Here is a 24,414-nt window from a genome sequence, read left to right on the forward strand (position 1 = left end):
CTGTAGGGCAGTGTTGTGTTCGAGACCACCTAAAGTGGGACAAAGTCAAGACTGAGCCCGGGGGGCTCTGTCTTAATTCTATTTTCAATGATCTGATTCAGTCTCTTCAGTTTTTGTTGGAAAGGGTTAACATTGAAAAGAAAATCTTGATTGGATTTTTTTTTCCTTTGCTGGTCTCTGGGGAGAAATCTAACTAGCAAAATCAGCCATTGGCTAGGCCATCAGAAGCTAGGTAAAGGCATCTGCCATTCAACTGTATTAGGGCAACATTTTGGAGTAACAGTGGAATCAACCAATCACATTTTGACTTAATGAGTGGGACTTTTTACAAAAACGTATAGAAACTTCTGTCTCCTTGAAGGCCAACGGGTCACTGCGCGATAGCGAGCAGTAGTTTTCCCTGTCTAGCTTTTGTTTGCAGCTGATTCAGCAGGGGTTATCAAAGAGGATGTTGCTAATTTATTAGCTTCTCCATTTTCAAGAATAACTTTCAAATGTCCATCTGGTGAGTGTAATTGTTTTTTATTGAAGCGCTTGCTTGTTAGCCATCTCTTTGAAAATAATGTGTGAAACACTTGCATTTAAAGTGGACCTGACAGCATTTTAGCAACATTAAATCTTATTAAAATCTGTTCATATAATGCCCCAGGAAGAATGTGACACTTGTAAACAGAATTCTGATAAGCGACCACTTAGATATGGTCATTTTCACATTTTAATAAATTCTATAGCAATATAGTGTGAAAGCGGCCTGTGCGTTTGGGCAATTAGTCACTGCAGTAAATAAAACCAAATTTAAAAAAAAGGCTACACAGACTAGTGCACTACTAGTCAATCAGAGCTACAGTATACAAACAAGCCATTTGCCACATGGGCCTGTCATCATTCACTTTGAACTGTACTGTGTTTACAGGCAGTTGCAACAGCGACTTTGGATCATTGGAATGCATTCACCAAAAACCACAAAATACCCCTGGAATGGATTTCTGCAAATATATAAACACCACAGGATTCCTCTTACATTTGGCAACTTTACTGTCCTATTGATCAAACAACCATGAAAAGGTAGGCTCTCTCTCCCATAGTTATGCACATCAACAAGATGCACAACTAATGCTAGCCAGAGCAAGATGAGCTAAAATCTAACAAAGGAACATAAAATAAACACTCTAAAACTTTTTCAGCATTTTGTTGTTGTCAGCAAAATTGCACTGATAAATGACAGGGAATTGTAGCCCCCTCGTCCTTCTGCAGCTTGCCTGCCAATGCATGCTTGTCCCAACCAAGCACCCAAGCTAACTGGCTAAAGTTGGCTACCTTGCTAGTTAACTACTTCCCGACACAAATGAGAGAACACCTCACTCTGACCATTTTACTCTCCCTAGCAGAGCTGGTTAGGTTGTTTACATGTTATCTAGAATGTTCGTGACTAACTATTACTTTTTTTGCCTATGTTTACTGACACCATTCATATTCAGCAGGTGTTGCGTGTTCCTAAATTCATCAGTTATTCTGCGCTCTGGCACACTCAGATGAGAGTACTCTGAAATCGGAGTAGATAGCCAGAGTGAATTTGCGAACGCAAGAGATATGCTAACTGTATAACAGTCGTTCAAGTTCTTGCAAGCTAACCAAATGACACCTGCATCTCTAGCTGTGTAAAGTGTGATAGAAAAGTTACATATTTACCTGATTTGTTTGATATTAATAGTTTGCAATTAATGCTTAATAGATAGGAGGATATTTCTGTCCTGTTAGTGCCTGTGTTTTTATGGTCTCCACTCTAGTTCCCTGCAGCTAATCTGGTCATATGGTCACCAGAGATGGCTTGAGCTGATAAAGTTGAAACGTCTTTCCTACCGGCTACTGACGTCATTCTTCTGTGAGCTGCTCCACGTAAAAACAGTTGAGAGCTGCCTGCAGATGTTATTCTTCTGAAACTAGGCTGTGTGTGCGGCGCGCATGTGAATATATTTTATTTAAGTCAGTTAAGAACTAATTCTTATTCATGATGACGGCCTACCGGGGAACAGTGGGTTAACTGCCTTGTTCAGGGGCAGAACTTTTACCTTGTCAACTCGGGGATTGGATCCAGCAACCTTTCGGGTTACTGGCCCAACACTAGGCTACCTGCCGCCCCACGTTCTTCGCAGTTGTGTAGGCAACGTTGTGCATGATTTATCTGGGTCATTGATAAATCGTATACGTCCACTACACTACTTTTATAAAAAGTTCACTCTCCTACATGAGTGCGCTGGTATTACGGTTGATGTCCTTTCAGAATCACAAACCTTTCAGAATCACTGGAGGCCTGTAGGTTTGCAACTGCGCAAACATATTGTCTATAATAGATATGAAGGCTGTTAAGACATTCATGTTTCAAGAAAGGAGTGTATATATTTGGCCTGGATAAGCGGTTCTATGTGCTGACTGAATGGAGGCTGATAATTAGGAGTTTTTTACTCTGGGAAGAAATTACGGGTCCTCACTGTCCGAGACCGAGTCAAGACCGAGTACAAATGTATCCGACACCGAGGCGAGGCAGGACTGAGACACTCAATATGTACTACAACACGGCTGTAGGGTATAGCCAAATAATAACTGCTGGTAGTCTCTTATGACAGGCAACACCAGCATTTATGACAGATTTGGTCCTGGGTGCTGAGATTAATCTGCAATGCCTGCTGGTATTATGGCAGAGAGGCTGCAGGGGACTGAGAGCAGATGGTACTGACAGACTGTAACTCACTGTATGAGGGAGAGAAGGCACCACACACACAGGGTAGAGCGAGGCTATAAACACACAGGGTACAGGGTAGAGTGAGGCTATAAACACACAGGGTACAGGGTAGAGCGAGGCTATAAACACACAGGGTAGAGTGAGGCTATAAACACACAGGGTACAGGGTAGAGCGAGGCTATAAACACAAAGGGTACAGGGTAGAGTGAGGCTATAAACACACAGGGTACAGGGTAGAGCGAGGCTATAAACACACAGGGTACAGGGTAGAGTGAGGCTATAAACACACAGGGTACAGGGTAGAGCGAGTCTATAAACACACAGGGTACAGGGTAGAGTGAGGCTATAAACACACAGGGTAGAGTGAGCCTATAAACACACATGGTAGAGTGAGCCTATAAACACACAGGGTAGAGTGAGGCTATAAACACACAGGGTACAGGGTAGAGCGAGGCTATAAACACACAGGGTAGAGCGAGGCTATAAACACACAGGGTAGAGCGAGGCTATAAACACACAGGGTACAGGGTAGAGTGAGGCTATAAACACACAGGGTAGAGTGAGGCTATAAACACACAGGGTAGAGTCAGGCTATAAACACACAGGGTAGAGCGAGGCTATAAACACACAGGGTACAGGGTAGAGTGAGGCTATAAACACACAGGGTAGAGTGAGGCTATAAACACACAGGGTAGAGTCAGGCTATAAACACACAGGGTACAGGGTAGAGTCAGGCTATAAACACACAGGGTAGAGCGAGGCTATAAACACACAGGGTAGAGCGAGGCTATAAACACACAGGGTACAGGGTAGAGTGAGGCTATAAACACACAGGGTAGAGTGAGGCTATAAACACACAGGGTAGAGTCAGGCTATAAACACACAGGGTACAGGGTAGAGTGAGGCTATAAACACACAGGGTAGAGTCAGGCTATAAACACACAGGGTACAGGGTAGAGTCAGGCTATAAACACACAGGGTACAGGGTAGAGTCAGGCTATAAACACACAGGGTACAGGGTAGAGTCAGGCTATAAACACACAGGGTAGAGTGAGGCTATAAACACACAGGGTAGAGTCAGGCTATAAACACACAGGGTACAGGGTAGAGTCAGGCTATAAACACACATGGTACAGGGTAGAGTCAGGCTATAAACACACAGGGTAGAGTCAGGCTATAAACACACAGGGTACAGGGTAGAGTCAGGCTATAAACACACAGGGTAGAGTGAGGCTATAAACACACAGGGTAGAGCGAGGCTATAAACACACAGGGTACAGGGTAGAGTGAGGCTATAAACACACAGGGTAGAGTGAGGCTATAAACACACAGGGTAGAGTCAGGCTATAAACACACAGGGTACAGGGTAGAGTCAGGCTATAAACACACAGGGTAGAGCGAGGCTATAAACACACAGGGTAGAGCGAGGCTATAAACACACAGGGTACAGGGTAGAGTGAGGCTATAAACACACAGGGTAGAGTCAGGCTATAAACACACAGGGTACAGGGTAGAGTGAGGCTATAAACACACAGGGTAGACCGAGGCTATAAACACACAGGGTAGAGTCAGGCTATAAACACACAGGGTACAGGGTAGAGTCAGGCTATAAACACACAGGGTACAGGGTAGAGTCAGGCTATAAACACACAGGGTACAGGGTAGAGTCAGGCTATAAACACACAGGGTAGAGTGAGGCTATAAACACACAGGGTAGAGTCAGGCTATAAACACACAGGGTACAGGGTAGAGTCAGGCTATAAACACACATGGTACAGGGTAGAGTGAGGCTATAAACACACAGGGTAGAGTGAGGCTATAAACACACAGGGTAGAGTGAGGCTATAAACACACATGGTACAGGGTAGAGTGAGGCTATAAACACACAGGGTAGAGTGAGGCTATAAACACACAGGGTAGAGTGAGACTATAAACACACAGGGTAGTCAGGCTATAAACACACAGGGTAGAGTGAGGCTATAAACACACATGGTACAGGGTAGAGTGAGGCTATAAACACACAGGGTAGAGTGAGGCTATAAACACACAGGGTAGAGCGAGGCTATAAACACACAGGGTAGAGCGAGGCTGTAAACACACAGGGTAGAGTGAGGCTATAAACACGCAGGGTACAGGGTAGAGCGAGGCTATAAACACACAGGGTAGACCGAGGCTATAAACACACAGGGTAGAGTGAGGCTATAAACACACATGGTAGAGTCAGGCTATAAACACACAGGGTACAGGGTAGACCGAGGCTATAAACACACAGGGTAGAGTGAGCCTATAAACACACAGGGTAGACCGAGGCTATAAACACACAGGGTAGAGCGATGCTATAAACACACAGGGAACAGGGTAGAGTGAGGCTATAAACACACAGGGTAGAGGGTAGAGCGAGGCTATAAACACACAGGGTAGAGCGAGGCTATAAACACACAGGGTACAGGGTAGAGCGAGGCTATAAACACACAGGGTACAGGGTAGAGCGAGGCTATAAACACACAGGGTAGGGCGAGGCTATAAACACACATGGCAGAGTGAGCCTATAAACACACAGGGTAGAGTGAGCCTATAAACACACAGGGTAGAGCGAGGCTATAAACACACAGGGTACAGGGTAGAGCGAGGCTATAAACACACAGGTTAGAGCGAGGCTATAAACACACAGGGTAGAGCGAGGCTATAAACACACAGGGTAGAGCGAGGCTATAAACACACAGGGTACAGGGTAGAGCGAGGCTATAAACACACATGGTAGAGCGAGGCTATAAACACACAGGGTAGACCGAGGCTATAAACACACAGGGTACAGGGTAGAGTGAGGCTATAAACACACAGGGTAGAGCGAGGCTATAAACACACAGGGTAGAGCGAGGCTATAAACACACAGGGTAGAGCGAGGCTATAAACACACAGGGTAGAGCGAGGCTATAAACACACAGGGTAGAGTCAGGCTATAAACACACAGGGTAGAGTGAGGCTATAAACACACAGGGTAGAATCAGGCTATAAACACACAGGGTAGAGTGAGGCTATAAACACACAGGGTAGAGTGAGGCTATAAACACACAGGGTAGAGCGAGGCTATAAACACACAGGGTAGAGTGAGGCTATAAACACACAGGGTAGAATCAGGCTATAAACACACAGGGTAGAGTGAGGCTATAAACACACAGGGTAGAGTGAGGCTATAAACACACAGGGTAGAGCGAGGCTATAAACACACAGGGTAGAGTCAGGCTATAAACACACAGGGTAGAGCGAGGCTATAAACACACAGGGTAGAGCGAGGCTATAAACACACAGGGTACAGGGTAGAGCGAGGCTATAAACACACAGGTTAGAGCGAGGCTATAAACACACAGGGTAGAGCAAGGCTATAAACACACAGGGTAGAGCGAGGCTATAAACACACAGGGTACAGGGTAGAGCGAGGCTATAAACACACATGGTAGAGCGAGGCTATAAACACACAGGGTAGACCGAGGCTATAAACACACAGGGTACAGGGTAGAGTGAGGCTATAAACACACAGGGTAGAGTGAGGCTATAAACACACAGGGTAGAGCGAGGCTATAAACACACAGGGTAGAGCGAGGCTATAAACACACAGGGTAGAATCAGGCTATAAACACACAGGGTAGAGTGAGGCTATAAACACACAGGGTAGAGTGAGGCTATAAACACACAGGGTAGAGCGAGGCTATAAACACACAGGGTAGAGTCAGGCTATAAACACACAGGGTAGAGCGAGGCTATAAACACACAGGGTAGAGCGAGGCTATAAACACACAGGGTAGAGTGAGGCTATAAACACACAGGGTAGAGTGAGGCTATAAACACACATGGTAGTCAGGCTATAAACACACAGGGTAGAGTGAGGCTATAAACACACAGGGTAGAGTGAGACTATAAACACACAGGGTAGTCAGGCTATAAACACACAGGGTAGAGTGAGGCTATAAACACACAGGGTACAGGGTAGAGTGAGGCTATAAACACACAGGGTAGAGTGAGACTATAAACACACAGGGTAGTCAGGCTATAAACACACAGGGTAGAGTGAGGCTATAAACACACAGGGTACAGGGTAGAGTGAGGCTATAAACACACATGGTAGAGCGAGGCTATAAACACACAGGGTAGAGCGAGGCTATAAACACACAGGGTACAGGGTAGAGTGAGGCTATAAACACACAGGGTAGAGCGAGGCTATAAACACACATGGTACAGGGTAGAGCGAGGCTATAAACACACAGGGTAAAGCGAGGCTATAAACACACAGGGTACAGGGTAGAGTGAGGCTATAAACACACAGGGTAGAGTGAGGCTATAAACACACAGGGTAGAGCGAGGCTATAAACACACAGGGTAGAGCGAGGCTATAAACACACAGGGTAAAGCGAGGCTATAAACACACAGGGTACAGGGTAGAGTGAGGCTATAAACACACAGGGTAGAGTGAGGCTATAAACACACAGGGTAGAGTGAGGCTATAAACACACATGGTAGAGTCAGGCTATAAACACACAGGGTACAGGGTAGACCGAGGCTATAAACACACAGGGTAGACCGAGGCTATAAACACACAGGGTAGAGTGAGCCTATAAACACACAGGGTAGACCGAGGCTATAAACACACATGGTAGAGCGAGGCTATAAACACACATGGTAGAGTGAGCCTATAAACACACAGGGTAGAGTCAGGCTATAAACACACAGGGTAGAGCGAGGCTATAAACACACAGGGTACAGGGCAGAGCGAGGCTATAAACACACAGGGTAGAGCGAGGCTATAAACACACATGGTAGAGCGAGGCTATAAACACACAGGGTACAGGGTAGAGCGAGGATATAAACACACAGGGTAGAGCGAGGCTATAAACACACAGGGTAGAGCGAGGCTATAAACACACAGGGTAGAGTGAGGCTATAAACACACAGGGTAGAGTGAGGCTATAAACACACAGGGTCGAGGGAGGCTATAAACACACATGGTAGAGTGAGCCTATAAACACACAGGGTAGAGTGAGCCTATAAACACACAGGGTAGAGCGAGGCTATAAACACACATGGTAGAGCGAGGCTATAAACACACAGGGTAGAGCGAGGCTATAAACATACAGGGTAGAGTGAGGCTATAAACACACATGGTAGAGCGAGGCTATAAACACACAGGGTAGAGCGAGGCTATAAACACACAGGGTACAGGGTAGAGCGAGGCTATAAACACACAGGGTACAGGGTAGAGTGAGGCTATAAACACACAGGGTAGAGCGAGGCTATAAACACACAGGGTAGAGCGAGGCTATAAACACACAGGGTAGAGCGAGGCTATAAACACACAGGGTACAGGGTAGAGTGAGGCTATAAACACACATGGTAGAGCGAGGCTATAAACACACAGGGTAGAGCGAGGCTATAAACACACAGGGTACAGGGTAGAGCGAGGCTATAAACACACAGGGTACAGGGTAGAGTGAGGCTATAAACACACAGGGTAGAGCGAGGCTATAAACACACAGGGTAGAGCGAGGCTATAAACACACAGGGTAGAGCGAGGCTATAAACACACATGGTAGAGTGAGGCTATAAACACACATGGTAGAGTGAGCCTATAAACACACAGGGTAGAGCGAGGCTATAAACACACAGGGTAGAGCGAGGCTATAAACACACATGGTAGAGTGAGCCTATAAACACACAGGGTAGAGCGAGGCTATAAACACACATGGTAGAGTGAGCCTATAAACACACAGGGTAGAGTCAGGCTATAAACACACAGGGTACAGGGTAGAGCGAGGCTATAAACACACAGGGTAGAGCGAGGCTATAAACACACAGGGTAGAGTCAGGCTATAAACACACAGGGTAGTGCGAGGCTAGAAACACACAGGGTAGAGCGAGGCTATAAACACACAGGATGGAAAGTGAGGCTTTGCAATGACACAGCAGAGATGCTATGACACAAATACAGTGCAGGGATATACACACCTACTGATGGGGTGGTGGGGTTACCAAACCAATGGAGGACGATCTCCACTGTAGGTCCAGTTACAAAAAATTGGTCCTCCCCAGCCACTGTACCCATTGGGCGCTCTTGTCATGTTTCTGTTTGCCCTTTGACCCTGGCGGGTGTCCAAGCAGGGGAGATGTGTGGCCACCGGCAACCTCTAGTCACCTTGGTGATGACAAACACTCCTACTGCCATGACATCATCCCAGTGATGAAGTAGGGGAGGGGAGATGGAGGGTGCCGGAGGGAGGATGTTTGCCGGTATAAACCCACCTCATCATCCCAGCTGATACACTAACATTAAACCACTGCCAAGCGAACACAAGAGGCAAACTCATCCCTTCAATAACATCAGTGAGAGAGAGGGAAGAGGAGAAAAGGAGGGGCGAAGCGTGAGATAGTGATGCTTTCAGCAGGTGCCGAACAGTGAGAGGTAGCTGATAGAGAGGGAAAGACTGCATGAGAGAGAGAGATGCAGCCAGCCTGTGAGAGCACACAGTGACCCACAGCATCGGAGACAAGAGAAGAAGACAATAAAGTGTGAGTTATTTCATGCATTCTTTATTTGTTTGTTTAGCAAAAGGGTGAGAGGTTATGCACCTGTACTTTCAGGTTGATTAGATACAGAGGAAGATGTACCAAAAAGTAGGTATTGCTGCATATTTCATTGTATACAATGAATGTTTTATTTTATTTAGTACGTTATTATCATGTAATAATTATTATTCCTGAGTAAATACTTAAATGCTTCCATGTCTATTTGATCATGAAGAACCAGGAAGTATAATGTACTGATTTGTTATAGAGGAATCAGGGGCTCATTTGTAGATCTGATTTTTTATAAGATATTAAATGAAAATCACATCTCATCTCACAGACATAATGTCACAATTTCTACCTCGTCTCAGATTTTCATACAGCAGTATATTGTGTGTACAAGGCAATTTCTCCCTTTGCGAAAATGACGTTTTTCTCATGTATTTGATTATTAACATCAGAGTATTAAAAGCCATCATAAAGCATGATCATGGATTTATCTTTATGGTCAGCAGAGTCGTGGTGGTGGTCATTGCTCTGTGTGATGTGTAGTCATAAACATTTTTCTGTATGGTTTTAGAGATGCATTATAGTTGTATCAATAGTCACTGTATTATCTATATTGGCATATTAATATTAATTCCTCTCTGTTTTTACAGAATTCTGTTGTCATTGCAGTGTCAGTGTAGTCGTGTCCAGCCTGTCTCCTGCATTACTGTTCCCGCCCTCCCTCTACTCACTGCTGCCATGCTGTACCCAGCTCTGCTCTGTGCTGCTCTGCTCCTGATCGCACCCCTGGGGCACACAGAGGGGCGCACCCTGCACCCCTCACCTGATGCCATCCAGGTAAGGAGGGTTAAGGGAGAGGGGTAGTGGGAGGAGAATAGGAAGAAGGAATATGGGGATGGAGAAGGAGGTGGGAGTGGAAAGTTAGGGAGGGAGAGAGTAGGGGGAGCTGGGGAGAGTGGGACAGAGGGGAGATGGGGAGAGTGGGACAGAGGGGAGATGGGGAGAGTGGGATAGAGGGGAGATGGGGAGAGTGGGACAGAGGGGAGCTGGGGAGAGTGGGACAGAGGGGAGAGTGGGACAGAGGGGAGATGGGGAGAGTGGGACAGAGGGGAGAGTGGGACAGAGGGGAGATGGGGAGAGTGGGACAGAGGGGAGCTGGGGAGAGTGGGACAGAGGGGAGAGTGGGACAGAGGGGAGATGGGGAGAGTGGGAAAGAGGGGAGATGGGGAGAGTAGGGGGAGCTGGGGAGAGTAGGGGGAGAGTGGGACAGAGGGGAGATGGGGAGAGTGGGACAGAGGGGAGATAGGGAGAGTGGTACAGAGGGGAGATGGGGAGAGTGGGACAGAGGGGAGCTGGGGAGAGTGGGACAGAGGGGAGAGTGGGACAGAGGGGAGATGGGGAGAGTGGGACAGAGGGGAGATGGGGAGAGTAGGGGAGCTGGGGAGAGTAGGGGGAGAGTGGGACAGAGGGGAGATGGGGAGAGTAGGGGGAGCTGGGGAGAGTAGGGGGAGAGTGGGACAGAGGGGAGATGGGGGAGCTGGGGAGAGTAGGGGGAGAGTGGGACAGAGGGGAGATGGGGGAGCTGGGGAGAGTAGGGGGAGAGTGTTTGAGAGAGTGTTTATTGCATAATAATAACAGCATATTTGTTGTTCCTGCCTAGTTTGTTGAGCAGTTTCTGGATCGCTACAACGACCTGACCCTGGATGACCTGGAGAACCTGGTGAGCAGCCAACCAGAGGAGCCCTCCTCGGCTTTCACTTCCGGGGTCAAAGTCGCTGAGTACCCCAAATGGGCTGACATACCAGCACAGGGCGACAGCACCTGGCTCCGCCTCCTGAAGGGGACCCTGGCCAATCAGAAAAGAGCTGTGACGGACCGGTCGAGGAGGGGGTGGAACCGAGGATGCTTCGGACTCAAACTGGACAGGATCGGGTCAATGAGTGGACTGGGCTGCTAGTGGAGAGAGAGGAAGAGACTGACGTCCCTCAGGGGATATGAGGACGGACACACAGTAGGCTGCTACACAGCACACAGTCATTTACACACATGCTGTGAATACAAGGATGTTAATGTGAGTACAAAGGAGGTCTACATGTAGCGTAGCTGTAGTGTACTTGCTGTATTGCTAATGTGGTTCCATCGAGCTTAGTGACAGTTACTCTGTATGTCTCCTGGCTGTTGGAAGGGGTTAGCTGTACTTATATTGTACATCTATTCATTTCAATCTTCAAAGTATCAGAGTTATGTTTACATCAAGCTGTTATTCTATTTTAAGTCTCTGTTGTTTTGACAGTAAATCTGCACTTTATTTAAAACTAGGTATTTAAAAGTTGTCTTTCTTGACTAATATTGTCCTTGTTAATCCTGCAGGAATAGTTGTGTTATGGCATGTTTAATGGAAATAAATATTTGAAAAAAGATAATAATATAATTAAAGTCAAATGTTTCTTCTCTCTGCTATTGATTTGATTTGACATACATTTTGCATGAATAAATGTACACTGAAACATGTTGTATTGAGTGTTGTGTTCTATTAAAGTCCTGACATCTTCCAGTGGCAGATTCATCCTCAAATCCTCTAGTCCTCCATTTGTTCACTTCACATTGACATGCGTCATCTACATATTCATGCATTTCCATTGAATTGGAAGGTTCAATTTCTCACAGCAGATATTTATACCTCTGTTTCCATGGTCGTTTTTATTAAATCTGCCACAGGCAGCTGAGGGAGAGAGAGAAGGTACATGTCTTCCTCCGAGCTAAATGAAATGCCTGCATTACATGGTGGGGTTGTGTGGGAGGACCAATTAGGGCTTGGAGCTACGCTAATCAAGCTACCACTGATGCTTCCAAACTGAATTTACTATGTCGTTAGTATCTCACTTATAGAAGGGAGTTAACTCTTGTCTATATGACAAGTACTTCCCAAACAGAACATCATCTTCTCTCTTTAAATACAGTTCTGGGTTGGGGAAAGAGGGCATTTCACCAGGGTCAGTTCTGGGTTGGGGAAAGAGGGCATTTCAAAAGGGTCAGTTCTGGGTTGGGGAAAGAGGGCATTTCACCAGGGTCAGTTCTGGGTTGGGGAAAGAGGGCATTTCACCAGGGTCAGTTCTGGGTTGGGGAAAGAGGGCATTTCACCAGGGTCAGTTCTGGGTTGGGGAAAGAGGGCATTTCAAAAGGGTCAGTTCTGGGTTGGGGAAAGAGGGCATTTCACCAGGGTCAGTTCTGGGTTGGGGAAAGAGGGCATTTCACCAGGGTCAATAGAGTGCATTAGAGGTTGGGAGATGGATACTGAGAGTCTCTAGAGCAGGGGTACTCAACTCTGACCCTACGAGGTCTGGAGCCTGCTGGTTTACTGTTCTACCTGGTAATTAATTGCACACACCTGGTGTCCCAGCTCTAATCAAGTCCCTGATTAGAGGGGAATAATGAAAAATGCAGTGGAACTGACTTCGAGGTCCAGAGCTGAATTTGAGGGCTCTAGAGATTCAGTCGTGTGTTCGTCACAGAAGAGGTTAACTCAGGTTGAAAGACTGGATGCAGTCCCTAAAGTAAACTACAAGAGGTCAGTCTGAATTAGTCTGTCATGTTGCAAGGTCCAAACCGAAGTGCATTCCAGACTTCAGACTTCGTGCTGGACTCTGTTAATGGACATTATGAGACTGATGATAATTCAGCAGCATATGAACCCAGCTGTACACCTTTCTGATGCATGTTTTACCAGAGGTCAAATCTGAAGACATTTTCAGATAACTCAAGTTAGTCGGAGCATGAACAGTGCTGGCAACACCAGGGTTGTAGGATTGCTCTATTAAAGCAGTCAAAGTTTAATATTTGGTCTCATATTCATAGCACCAATGATTACATCAAGCTTGTGACTCTACAAATTTGTTGGATGCATTTGCAGTTTGTTTGGTTGAGTTTCAGATTATTTTGTGCCCAAGAGAAATGAATGATAAATAATGTATTGTGTCATTTTGGAGTCACTTTTATTGAAAATAAGAATATGTTTCTAAACACTTCTACATGAATGTGGATGCTACCATGATTACGGATAGTCCTGAATGAATTGTGAATAAGGATGAGTGAGACGCACAATTATCTTGGTACTACTTTAATAAACATAAGTGAATTTGTCCCAAGACTTTTGCTCCCTAAAAATGGGGCGACAATGTTCCAAAAGTGCTGTAATTTCTAAACGGTTCACCCGATATGGATGACGATACCCTCAAATTAAATCTGACAGTCTGCACTTTAACCTCATGGTCATTGTTTGATTTCAAAATCCAAACTTTTAGAGTATAGATCCAAAAGAAGAAAAAGAAATTCACTGTCCCAATAATTGCAGAAAGCACTGTATATTGACACATAGCCTACAGCAGTAGTCTTCTTGTACTCTCAGCCTCACAGCGTCTGGTCTAGGGTCTTCTGGGTCTAGATTTAAGCCCATGGCTCCTCTTTAGTATTCAAAACTACTTTTGGCTTCCTCTGATTTTCTCAAAAGCACTACACAAATCTGAACATAATTCACTGTTGAGTTGGTTAGTTATCAGACACAAATGAAACATTTTCTTACAGAAATCTGTAGGCCTACATGAAAACCCTCAATTAAGGGAGAAGGTGGCCTTTATATTAGCTTACCATGGACTATAGTATGACCTATGATGACTGTATGATCATGTGGTGTGATATTAAGCAGGGTCAAATACAGTACACAATACCATCCACCAAAGAGTAGACCGGTCTGATTCTATTTATAGAACAACCTTTACTTCACTTCTCTGACCTTAAGCTGTGCAGCGGAGCAGTGCGTGTTCACATGGGGTCGTGGTAGTTCAAATATGCCCAGGTCATTGGCTCGTCACCACCCTAAATCACAACCCCTGTGACAAAAATATTAGTGCAGGGTGGCATTACTGCTATTCTGCTGTTGAACATGTTGTTCATGGGTCATGGGTCATGGGTCGCGCTGTGTTGGAGAACATGTAACGCTAGTTCTGTGTTATTTCCTTCACTGTGATATTTAGGTACAGGTTGTTGTGTGTTTTGCTTGTAGAGGCGTATGGACCAAAGGCCTAAGGGTTCAGACCACTAATTGGTAATTTTATATTCCTATAGAGAGCAGAAAGAGAAGATCACTGACGTCCCTCCCTGGTTCCAACAAGTCCTTATTGACCTAATGGGACATTTATGATCAGAAGAAATGATTGAAAACCAATTTACATTTTGCAATATAGTAATTGGGTGTTTACATTTGTACTATTTCACACATGTACAAGTGTGTTTCATACACGTGTGAATTCGATTTTTGGGGGGATTTTTTTGGACAACCCTCTAAGAGTGTGTTCATGGCCAGGGATCAGCCATTATTAGGGTTAAGTGCCTTGCTCAAGGCCACATCGACTGATTTTTCACCTACAGTAGTCGGTTTGAGGATTCAAACCATCAACCTTTCAAACCAGCAACCACATAGGCAGTAATGGTATCCAGCATTTTTTTATTAACCATAGATGTGTCCTTTCATTTTATAATTGTCATTGCACATGCTCATTGCTTTAAAAAATAAATAAAAAAAGGTAATCATAAATGGACAAAAGTCACTTAATGTGTTTCAGGGAAAAAAGGATTTGACCCCAGAATTGACCCGAGGGACACCATCATGAATAGGGACGATACTGAGCCACATATGTTCACTGAGAAATATCTGTTACATAAATATGACCTGAACCAGTCGAGGGCAACGCCGGAGATTCCCATCCACCTCTACAGCCGGTTGACAAGAACATTATGATCAATAGTATCAAACAGCGGAAGACAGACTGGAATTTTTCAAATAAGTTGTTCATACTCAAATAAGCTTGAAAAGCTTGACTTTTTCAAAAAATCTTGGAGAAAAAGTTTAGAGATAAGTCTATAATTACTCAGTGAGGAGGGGTCTATATTGGACTCTTTAAGGAGAGGTTGGACCAGATCAGTTTTAAAATAGGCTGAAAAGGAGCCAGAAGTCAGGGAGCTGCTTACAATAGGCAGAATGTAAGGGCCAACCCAACAGTAGGAGTGATCTAGCAGGGATCATGTCCAAGGGGCAGGAGGAGGTCTTCATGTGACCTACAGTATCAAGGAGGGACTCAAAGAATATTTGCTCAAAGGAGAAAAAGGAAGCAGTAGACAGCCTCAGAGTAGTTGCCTCAAGTGCCTCCTGGCCAGCAACACTGGAATGGAGTCAGCTACTGCCAATCTGGGATCTAAAATGTTCTAAAGTTGTGGGAGTTCTCAGAGATCAGGGTAGAGAAGTAGTTCGCTCTTGCATCTTTAACCCGCAACATTATAATTTCTCATCAGCTCCTTCATTATCTCATAGAATACTTGAAGTTTGCAGGCCTTCCATTTACGTTCAGCCTTTCCAAGTTCACTATTTAAAGCAGATGTGTGGTGATTTAACCATGGTGAGACGCTGGCTGGCAGTTTATTTCTGCTTTTAACTGGTGCCACGGAGTCTAAAGTAGCCTCACATACATCACAGAAGCTTCCCAGAAAATCACCGTTGTGACGACAAATAACAGGAGTAGTAGAGGGTCAGAAGGCATTGGTAGATGAACTTACTAGGAGTTGTGGAGATAATGATGTGAGAGTGAGTGGTGATAAACACATGTTTAGGAGGAGTAGGAGGAAGCATTTTAAAAACAACACTGAGATTGTCAGAGACACACACATCAATAGTTTCCAAGTAATCAATATTCGGACCATAGGACAGCACCAGATCAACAGTATGGCCTTGGTTGTGTGTCGGCCCTGTGGCATGTAGCACAAAGTTAAAGGCTCCTAACGGGTTCAAAACTCCCTAGCTAGTGCATTATTTGGGCTAAACACATGAATGTTTAGATCTCCAAGAATAACCCTGTGATATTTAGACATAACCAAAGACAGAGGTCAGAGAATTCTGCAATGAACCAACTATTAGGTTTAGGTTTAGGAGGGTGGTACACTAGAATATACAAGGTGGGCTGTTTCATGTTAAAGCAAAAGATGAGGCTTTCAAATTAGGAAAAGTTGCCACATGACACAGGGCTACATATATACATGTCCCTACCACGGCCAGACAGACTGGATTTCTGTACATAAGACAAGGCTGGAGGGGTAGCTTCATTTTCAGAACTAAAATCCTTGGGTTTTCTTGTTCATAATGTTCTTTTGAGACACCAAGTGAACAAAACCAGATCCACAGACCCAGTCTTGTGTTTTAACCAGACTTGCCATTCGGTTACTCTGACATAGATAGAACTCAACTCCTGAGACAGTCACTTGAGTAGACAGACAAAACACACCCACACAAGTTATTTCTGTGAGAACTGTGTCTAAGCCTAAAGCATGAGAATGTGCAAAATGTGATGTGTTCAGACTCTATAGACTGACCTGACCAGGGCATGGCCATAGGTCCACACAGCCCTCCTCACACCCCAGGCAGGAGAAGGAGAGGAGAGAGAGAGAGGTTGAAAGTGAAGGGTCATGGTCTTTGGACTGTAAATGTCACACTGTGGAGGAAAGTGATTTGATCCCCGTCTGCTCTCGCTGTCTGGCTCTCCCTATCTAGTGAGAAGGTCACACAGGATCAGACCCTCTATTATATCATTTGGCCATCCAAGGACTTATTATATCTGTGTAGTGTTGCGTCATCTGTTCCTATGCTTCAGAATTAAAGTTATGGGAAGGATTAAAAATCTATACAAAAAAAAGCATTCAGTGTTAATAAAATCTATTGGTTGGACGTGGCGGCCTTCAGTGAAAAAAAGAGGGCCATATATTCAGACAGGTACAGAGAGTCTGATGACCTTCCCAGAAAGCAAAAGAAATCAAAGTGAAAGCACTTAAATCAATATTTTGGCCTACACTATTCACTATCACCCACAAAATCAATGCTACTTTAGACCAGCTTTAGTTTAAATAGCAGGCAAGGGGGTGAACACAGCAAGACTCATTTGAATAATTAAGTATTTCAACTAATGTTTTCGTACTATAGCTAATGCAGCGTTATTGTTAGGCTACATAAACTGCATGTCTAATAGGCTGACTCGTCACAACTTCCTTATGACCTTGACATTCTGAAAGGGGCGGGGTTTAGAGCCCGTAGCACACAAAGGGGCGTGTCCATACAGGGTGGAAATAAATAGGTTGCCCAGCTCTACCAGTCCCCACTCACACCCGAAAGTCGTAAGACAGGATTGAGGCATCTCACAAACGGTAAATTACCAACCATCGGCTACATTAGGATATCTAACTAAGTTAATGGCTGGGGTTAATATGGGCCTAGATAGCAAGAAGATTACGCAGATTGTCAGTTTGACAACCTTACAATTGTTTGTTTTATTCTAAGACTTGTTTCATGCGTGGCCATTTATTTAATGTCATAGTTGATGAGATGCAGCTCCAACTACTTGATGTATATAGGGGTTTTTCTCTTTAGAAAAGACTATTCAAACCTCTTGTTAAAGTGACTTCAATCTGCCGTGATTGAACTCTGAATCCCTGACGCAAAGTTTAGACTTTCAAAGTTCATAACTGTTACTTACAACATGTTGCAATTTGCTTAAATAGACTATTGCACATTTACTCCAGTTTTAAAACATTTTGCTGTACTTTTAAATGCATGTCTTGGTCTATTGGCCTAGTGTACTTCTTCTTTGCATAAACTTACTATGAGTTGCAGACATTTGATGTGTAGATATCTATTCAAGGGAACCTATGGCATACTCTATCTCTCTTATGCTATGTTCTCTATGCCTCTGCTTACCTTAACGCAATAACTCAGTTGCAAAGTTCTAATCCCCAGAAATTATAATGGATGGTCAATATTTGTTTTAATAGCTAATGTCTCTCCTTCTCCCTCCCCTCTTCTCTCCCCCCACAGAGGACTAGACCAACTCAGGCAAAATGGTGAAAGTAGGTGTCAATGGGTAAGATACATTTTAATTTAACCCCTTAACTAACACAACACACACAATCTAACAATGTATCACTACCACACACACAGGGTTAGACTCTCCTACTCTGGCTTGACCCAGTACAGAGCTTACGCTTTAAAACCAGATATCTATTTGAAATGGCAATCTCGCTAATATAAATTAATAAAAACAAAAATATAGTAATCAATACAATCAAGTTTTCAGTACATCATTCCTTACTAATGGATGTACACTGGTAACCTCACACAGGGAGTACTGATGCCCCTTTTGAAAGGACCTGCCCTCTGTTGCGAGAAACACAAGTTTCATATGATGCGCAACTCATCCCCGGTGATGTGTAGTATTCAGACGAGCCCTGAGTGGAGCTTGGCTTACATGACCCTCCTCTCTGTACCCTCTCTTGCGCCAGTCTTTTTTTTTAGCCAGGCACCCTTTGAAGAAAAGGTCAGGGGTACAGTACAGTGTCTTGTTGACATTCTGAACCATCAGAATATTCAATGGCTATACATTTAATAGCTGTCTTACTCTAAACTAGCTCAGCAACTAAAGAGCAGGAAGAGACTTGTGTTTTGCAGATTGCACACTCTGGTTAGCAGAACAGACAAACCCAGTGACGGCCACTTTGGTGGTCTCTTGTTCTCTGATGTTTTCACTAGTAGACAAGTGCTTGTGCTTAGTTGACCTTGTGCTTAGTTGAATAGGACAGTTTTATTGTCCAGTCTACAGTTGAAAATGTCTTTGGGGATCTGCATTTCCCCCTCCTATCCTCCTCTCTCCACCTCTTGGAGGACAGTGTATAAGAGCCTGTCTGTCGGACCTTCATTGTCTAGTTAAAAAGTAACTCTACTAATCAAACAGGATTACCACATGAGGGGCAGACAGACTTTACACCCCAGAGAGTAAAGCCTCAGTCCTGTTTACTCTGCTGGCTATGGTACACACCTCCCTGAACCCTGTCCTCTTTCTATGGAAATACAGTATTTTGAGGTCGCCACATGTTAATTTGAGATTTCTCTGAAAGCTTGTTATATCCAGTCTTTAGTCTTTTGCTTGAGGTGCTACACAACAGTCAGATGTTGTGGAACAGAAATGTCAGTTCAGTTGTATACATGACCTTTCTATCTGTGACCTTTGAAACATGGCTCCCTACTGAGTAAGGCACCAGCTGTTACAGAGAGCGACAGATGGGGGGACTACCACAACTTCATTTGTTTTTCAATAGCGAGAGGTTTATGAAATTCCATAGTATTGTTGAGGACTGGGTGTGACTTGTCACATCAATGATTAATGGAATGAATGGTCTTGTCCCCCAGATTTGGCCGTATCGGGCGTCTGGTGACCCGTGCTGCATTCCACTCCAAGAAGGGAGTTGAGATTGTTGCCATCAACGACCCTTTCATCGACCTGGACTACATGGTGGGTAGCCTAAAGCTTACAATGGACCAGGGACTTCTAGCCCACTGAATCAGTAGAAAAACGTATTGATCCCTAACATATATAAAGTAAGGTTTTAAGACAGTGAAATATTTAGCTTATGTATACATTAGTTCTTCAGCCTAATTTATTAAGTGGTTTCAATAACTTCAAGACCTTTGAATGTTGCTGTCACCCTGATGCCCTCAATGAACAAACCAAGGCCCTGTCATAACTTAGGATCTATTAACAATAGGCCAAGAGACTCACCTCCTCTCCTTCTCCCTCTTCAGGTCTACATGTTCAAGTATGACTCCACCCACGGACGTTTCCATGGTGAGGTCAAGGCTGAGGGTGGCAAGCTGGTCATCGATGGACACAAAATCACTGTGTTCCACGAGTGAGTTCATTAATTTAATAACACATAATTCAAAACATTTTCCACATCTGAAGAAATTCATACAAATCAGGTCAGCATCTGTAGAATATGCAGGAGAGACCTGAAGTCCCTTGTGGCCTTATGAAATGGCGCCTCCTTGTGGAATCTATAACAATATAAATGTTAGTCTATGGTGCTCTGCTTCCTCATAACATAACCCTGAACCTCTTTCTCTCTCTCGTTCTCAGGAGAGACCCAGCTAACATCAAGTGGGGAGATGCTGGTGCCACCTATGTAGTTGAGTCAACAGGTGTCTTCACCACCATTGAGAAGGCCTCTGTAAGTATCCCCATCAGTAGACACAGCATCCAGAACTGTATGATATAGGAATATCATTAGAACAGAAAGAACTCCTTTATAACATCACTTTACCCATCAGGCTTAACCTGTATGTGGTGCATTATGTTGAATACATACAATAACTAGGCCACGATATTTAACCAGGCTACAAAAAATGTAATAACGGACTCCTCTAACATCTCTCCCCCCTCCTCCAGACCCATCTGAAGGGCGGTGCCAAGAGGGTTGTCATCTCCGCTCCCAGCGCTGATGCACCCATGTTCGTCATGGGCGTCAACCACGAGAAGTACGATAACTCCCTCAAGGTTGTCAGGTGAGACCCTCTTCCCTCCGAACGAACACACACTACCGCCACTTAACAGATACTACCTGCAGCACCTGGCTATTCTGTTGTGGTTCAGACTATAATTTAGCACATCTCTCTCCACAGCAATGCTTCATGCACAACCAACTGCCTGGCTCCCCTGGCCAAGGTCATCCACGATAACTACCACATCATTGAGGGTCTGATGGTACGGATTAAAATGCAACACCTGGGATCAATCACCTAGAGGGCATAATCTGACATAACGACAGATTTCACACCGACACAAAACACTAACCGTACAGAACAAGGGATGGACTGTTTTTAAGATCACCGACACACCATCTCTGTTTTTCTTATCCAGCCGTCCCCCACTACCACCACTTCTGTACCTCCTTAATGTGGATCTCTCCTCTCATCTCCCTTCCCTTAACATCTCTCTCTCTCAGAGCACTGTTCACGCCGTCACCGCCACCCAGAAGACTGTTGATGGTCCTTCTGGAAAGCTGTGGAGGGATGGACGTGGCGCCAGCCAGAACATCATCCCTGCCTCCACCGGAGCAGCCAAGGCTGTCGGCAAAGTCATCCCCGAGCTGAACGGGTCAGTACCACAACCTCTAAATAACTAATAACAACCAGTAAAACAATACAATTATAATACTAGTATCACAAGTTCACAACCTCTAACTAGACACCAGTAAAACACTAGCATAATAACTAACCAGTTACACATTTATAACACTAGTAGTCAGCCATTACTACAGTTCAGTCAACAGTAAAGTGTATAGCAATGAAACAGAGATTTGTCTAAGAACCAGTCATTATGTCTGTATCAAACTGTAGAGGAGTAAGTTGAACTTTGCCCTTATGCTGCTGTCACCCCCTCTTCTTCCTCACAGCAAGATCACTGGCATGGCCTTCCGTGTCCCCACCCCCAACGTCTCAGTGGTGGACCTGACCGTCCGTCTGGAGAAGCCTGTGAGTAGCCCCTCCCCTGCCATACCAAACTGCCAATACACATCATGTCTGAGTGTCTCTATGGTGTACCTTACCTGCCAATACAAGCAAAAAGATAACTGTCCTAGGACCAGTTGTTAGACACAGTGACCACCTAGTTAAATAAAGATTGCAGTAAAGCCCATTGTTGAGAAAACAATACATGAATTGATACATGATTAGTTGGCATTGTAAATTTAGCAACAATGGAACAATTTGACAACCCACCTCGTTTCCTTGAACCACAGGCCAGCTACGACGCCATCAAGAAGGTTGTCAAGGCTGCCGCCGATGGACCCATGAAGGGAATTCTTGGATACACAGAGCAACAGGTTGTCTCTTCAGACTTCAACGGCGACACCCACTCCTCCATCTTTGATGCCGGCGCTGGCATTGCTCTGAACGACCACTTCGTCAAGCTGGTTACATGGTACGCATTCATCCTCTGCAAATACACACACGTATCCACACAGACACATTCTTGGTGATGAAGAAACCTGACCGTGTCTCTCCTCTCTCCCCAGGTATGACAACGAGTTCGGCTACAGCAACCGCGTCATTGACCTGATGGCTCACATGGCCACCAAGGAGTAACGCAACCAACCAACCAACCAAACGCTACCGCACTACGTAATGTGACCACATATTTCCCATTCGATTGGACTATCGCCCTTAACTTGCCTGAGAAAGTTACCCGCATAAAAAAATAACAATCACAACTATATAATTTATTTTTGTATTGTAAAGACCCTGTTCTGATCTTGTGAAAGGTGAGATGGAATCTGGGTGTGATGACATTTTCTCTGTTTGTTGAACCTGCTTCATTCAGAAGCAGAATAAAAGTCCTCTGTGAGTAAATATGGCTTCCTCTGTTTTAATTTAGTGTTGATAATGGGGAAGGACAAACCCATAAATAATTCCTTCGTTATTTCTATCAAGCTAAGAAACCTGAATTAATCGATCACTCATACACAATGGGAAACGCTATACAACCCAAATAGTAAACCAACACAATTATTCCTGACCCTGGATGCATAGGAGTAGTTTAGGTACAGTATCAATACAATGAGGTTGATCTGTAAACTACAATATCTCTATCTGAATGCTCTTACACTCTGGTGCTTGCATTTATCTGATCCGTTTACTCTTGTAAGAATCCATGCATTTGACAGATCGTAACTATGATTTCAAACACAACCCGGACACTTTTTATGACCTTGTTGTTCCTCTGCCAGTTCTCTCTTCTCAAATCAAAGTTTATTGGTTGTGTACACAGATTTGCAGTTGCAGCGAAAAGGCTTGTTTCTAGCTTCAAGGGTGTTGTAATACAATACACACAGAATCCAAAAAATTTAAATACATTTTGCCCAATCACTTTCCAACCCTCGGCTTTAAATTCTCTTATTTAGCTAGGCAAGTCAGTTAAGAACAAACTCTTATTTACAATGACAGCCTACACCAGCCAAACCCAGACAACACTGGGCCAATTGTGTGCCACCCTACGGGACTCCCAATCACGGCCAGTTGTGTTACAGCCTGGATTTGAACCAGGGCATCTGTAGTGACGCCTCAAGCACTAAGATGCAGTGCCTTAGACTGCTGAGCCACTTTCTTCCCCCCTTCCTGAGTTGAATCACTTTCTCTCTATACCCCATAAAATATTCCCAATCGATGGTATTGACTAGGGAATCAAGAGGGAAGAGGTAATCCAACTCTACTGGGCTTTACCTTTGACTCGCTCAGAGACCAACAACCTCTAGACTAGGGTTTTCACAGCATGGTGGTCCTATGGGGGCTGCAGGAGGCATAATGAACAGAGTGATTATTGTAGACGTGACAGTATGTGTGTATCAGGGGCTTTAGGTGGACTTGTGGTGCCTATAGAGAATGTAGGGAGGTTTTCATGCTTTCACTGGGCTTCACTATAGTTGACTTAGTGCTTACAGAATGGCTTAGAAAATACTGGGTTTCCATCATACTAATTGATAATCAGAAGTATAAGTCATTAGATCAAACATTCAACTCACTGAGTTTTTCAAATTGACTACTTAAGTATAAGTAACGGATTCGTGTCTGTTAGCTGTAATGAGTGAAAATGATCCACTTTTTCTGTCACATTAGGTTTTCTACTTTAGTGACAGTAACACACAGGACTTCCAGGAGAGAAGAGAACATGTTGATGGCTGAACACCTACTGCCACACTCCAAGGCATCCTCTGGTCGTAAAGATGAGCCTCTAAACATACACAGTTTACTATAACCTTTCAAGTCAGACTTGTGTGTGTGTGTGCGCTCCCTCAGGGTCAGGTCAAGTCGGACTTGTGTGTGCAGGTTGAATTTAAGCCCCATAAGAGCAGGGTTGAAGATCGGGTTAATGTAGTTCAGTTTGCAGCCAGTAGGCTATGTTATGTCAACATCCCAGTGTCTAATATCTCTCTCACGTCATGCTCTGACAAGGCAGTCAGTTAGAGAAGGATTATTCTCCTGTAGTCAGATCATCATCTATCCATAATCTTATTGAAGAGAAGATGTGTGTCTCCTGGGTGTTGTTACTCTCATTGTTAGACACACACACAAACACACACACAAATTATGAGTCAGTTACATGTGTGCTCTTGTTACTATATCACAAGTGGTGATATTTCATCTACGGTATTCAATTTAAACAATGGAGAGAGAGAGGGAGAGAAAGAGG

General features: G+C 44.4%; 2 protein-coding genes across 2 annotated transcripts; both read left to right on the plus strand.

Annotated features, from left to right (window-relative positions):
• The first annotated feature begins 9,033 nt into the window (after positions 1 to 9,033).
• On the plus strand, positions 9,034 to 11,873 carry LOC115177240 (C-type natriuretic peptide 1). The gene is made up of 3 exons (XM_029737843.1): positions 9,034 to 9,298; positions 9,955 to 10,141; positions 10,965 to 11,873. Exons 2-3 carry the CDS (start codon positions 10,043 to 10,045, stop codon positions 11,259 to 11,261), a joined length of 396 nt encoding a protein of 131 aa, XP_029593703.1. The 5' UTR covers positions 9,034 to 9,298; positions 9,955 to 10,042; the 3' UTR covers positions 11,262 to 11,873.
• Positions 11,874 to 17,466: 5,593 nt separating this feature from the next.
• On the plus strand, positions 17,467 to 22,577 carry LOC115176539 (glyceraldehyde-3-phosphate dehydrogenase). Its single transcript, XM_029736584.1, has 11 exons — positions 17,467 to 17,545; positions 18,213 to 18,258; positions 19,581 to 19,683; positions 19,974 to 20,080; positions 20,308 to 20,398; positions 20,617 to 20,732; positions 20,850 to 20,931; positions 21,173 to 21,324; positions 21,623 to 21,701; positions 21,968 to 22,149; positions 22,244 to 22,577. The coding sequence occupies exons 2-11, from the start codon at positions 18,236 to 18,238 to the stop codon at positions 22,311 to 22,313; spliced, it is 1,005 nt and encodes a 334-aa protein (XP_029592444.1). The 5' UTR covers positions 17,467 to 17,545; positions 18,213 to 18,235; the 3' UTR covers positions 22,314 to 22,577.
• The last annotated feature ends 1,837 nt before the right edge of the window (positions 22,578 to 24,414 follow it).

This window comes from Salmo trutta, chromosome 37, assembly GCF_901001165.1.
Source record: "Salmo trutta chromosome 37, fSalTru1.1, whole genome shotgun sequence".
Lineage (NCBI taxonomy): Eukaryota > Metazoa > Chordata > Actinopteri > Salmoniformes > Salmonidae > Salmo > Salmo trutta.

What these genes read in the sequence shown, in the direction of transcription:
- LOC115177240 (XM_029737843.1), top strand. Translation starts at nt 10,043, where the DNA reads ATGCTGTACCCAGCTCTGCTCTGTGCTGCTCTGCTCCTGATCGCACCC. An exon ending in CCTCACCTGATGCCATCCAG is followed by an intron (nt 10,142 to 10,964) that starts GTAAGGAGGGTT and finishes GTTCCTGCCTAG; the next exon opens with TTTGTTGAGCAGTTTCTGGA.
- LOC115176539 (XM_029736584.1), top strand. Translation starts at nt 18,236, where the DNA reads ATGGTGAAAGTAGGTGTCAATGG. An exon ending in AACTCCCTCAAGGTTGTCAG is followed by an intron (nt 20,733 to 20,849) that starts GTGAGACCCTCT and finishes CTCTCTCCACAG; the next exon opens with CAATGCTTCATGCACAACCA. An exon ending in GTCATCCCCGAGCTGAACGG is followed by an intron (nt 21,325 to 21,622) that starts GTCAGTACCACA and finishes TCTTCCTCACAG; the next exon opens with CAAGATCACTGGCATGGCCT.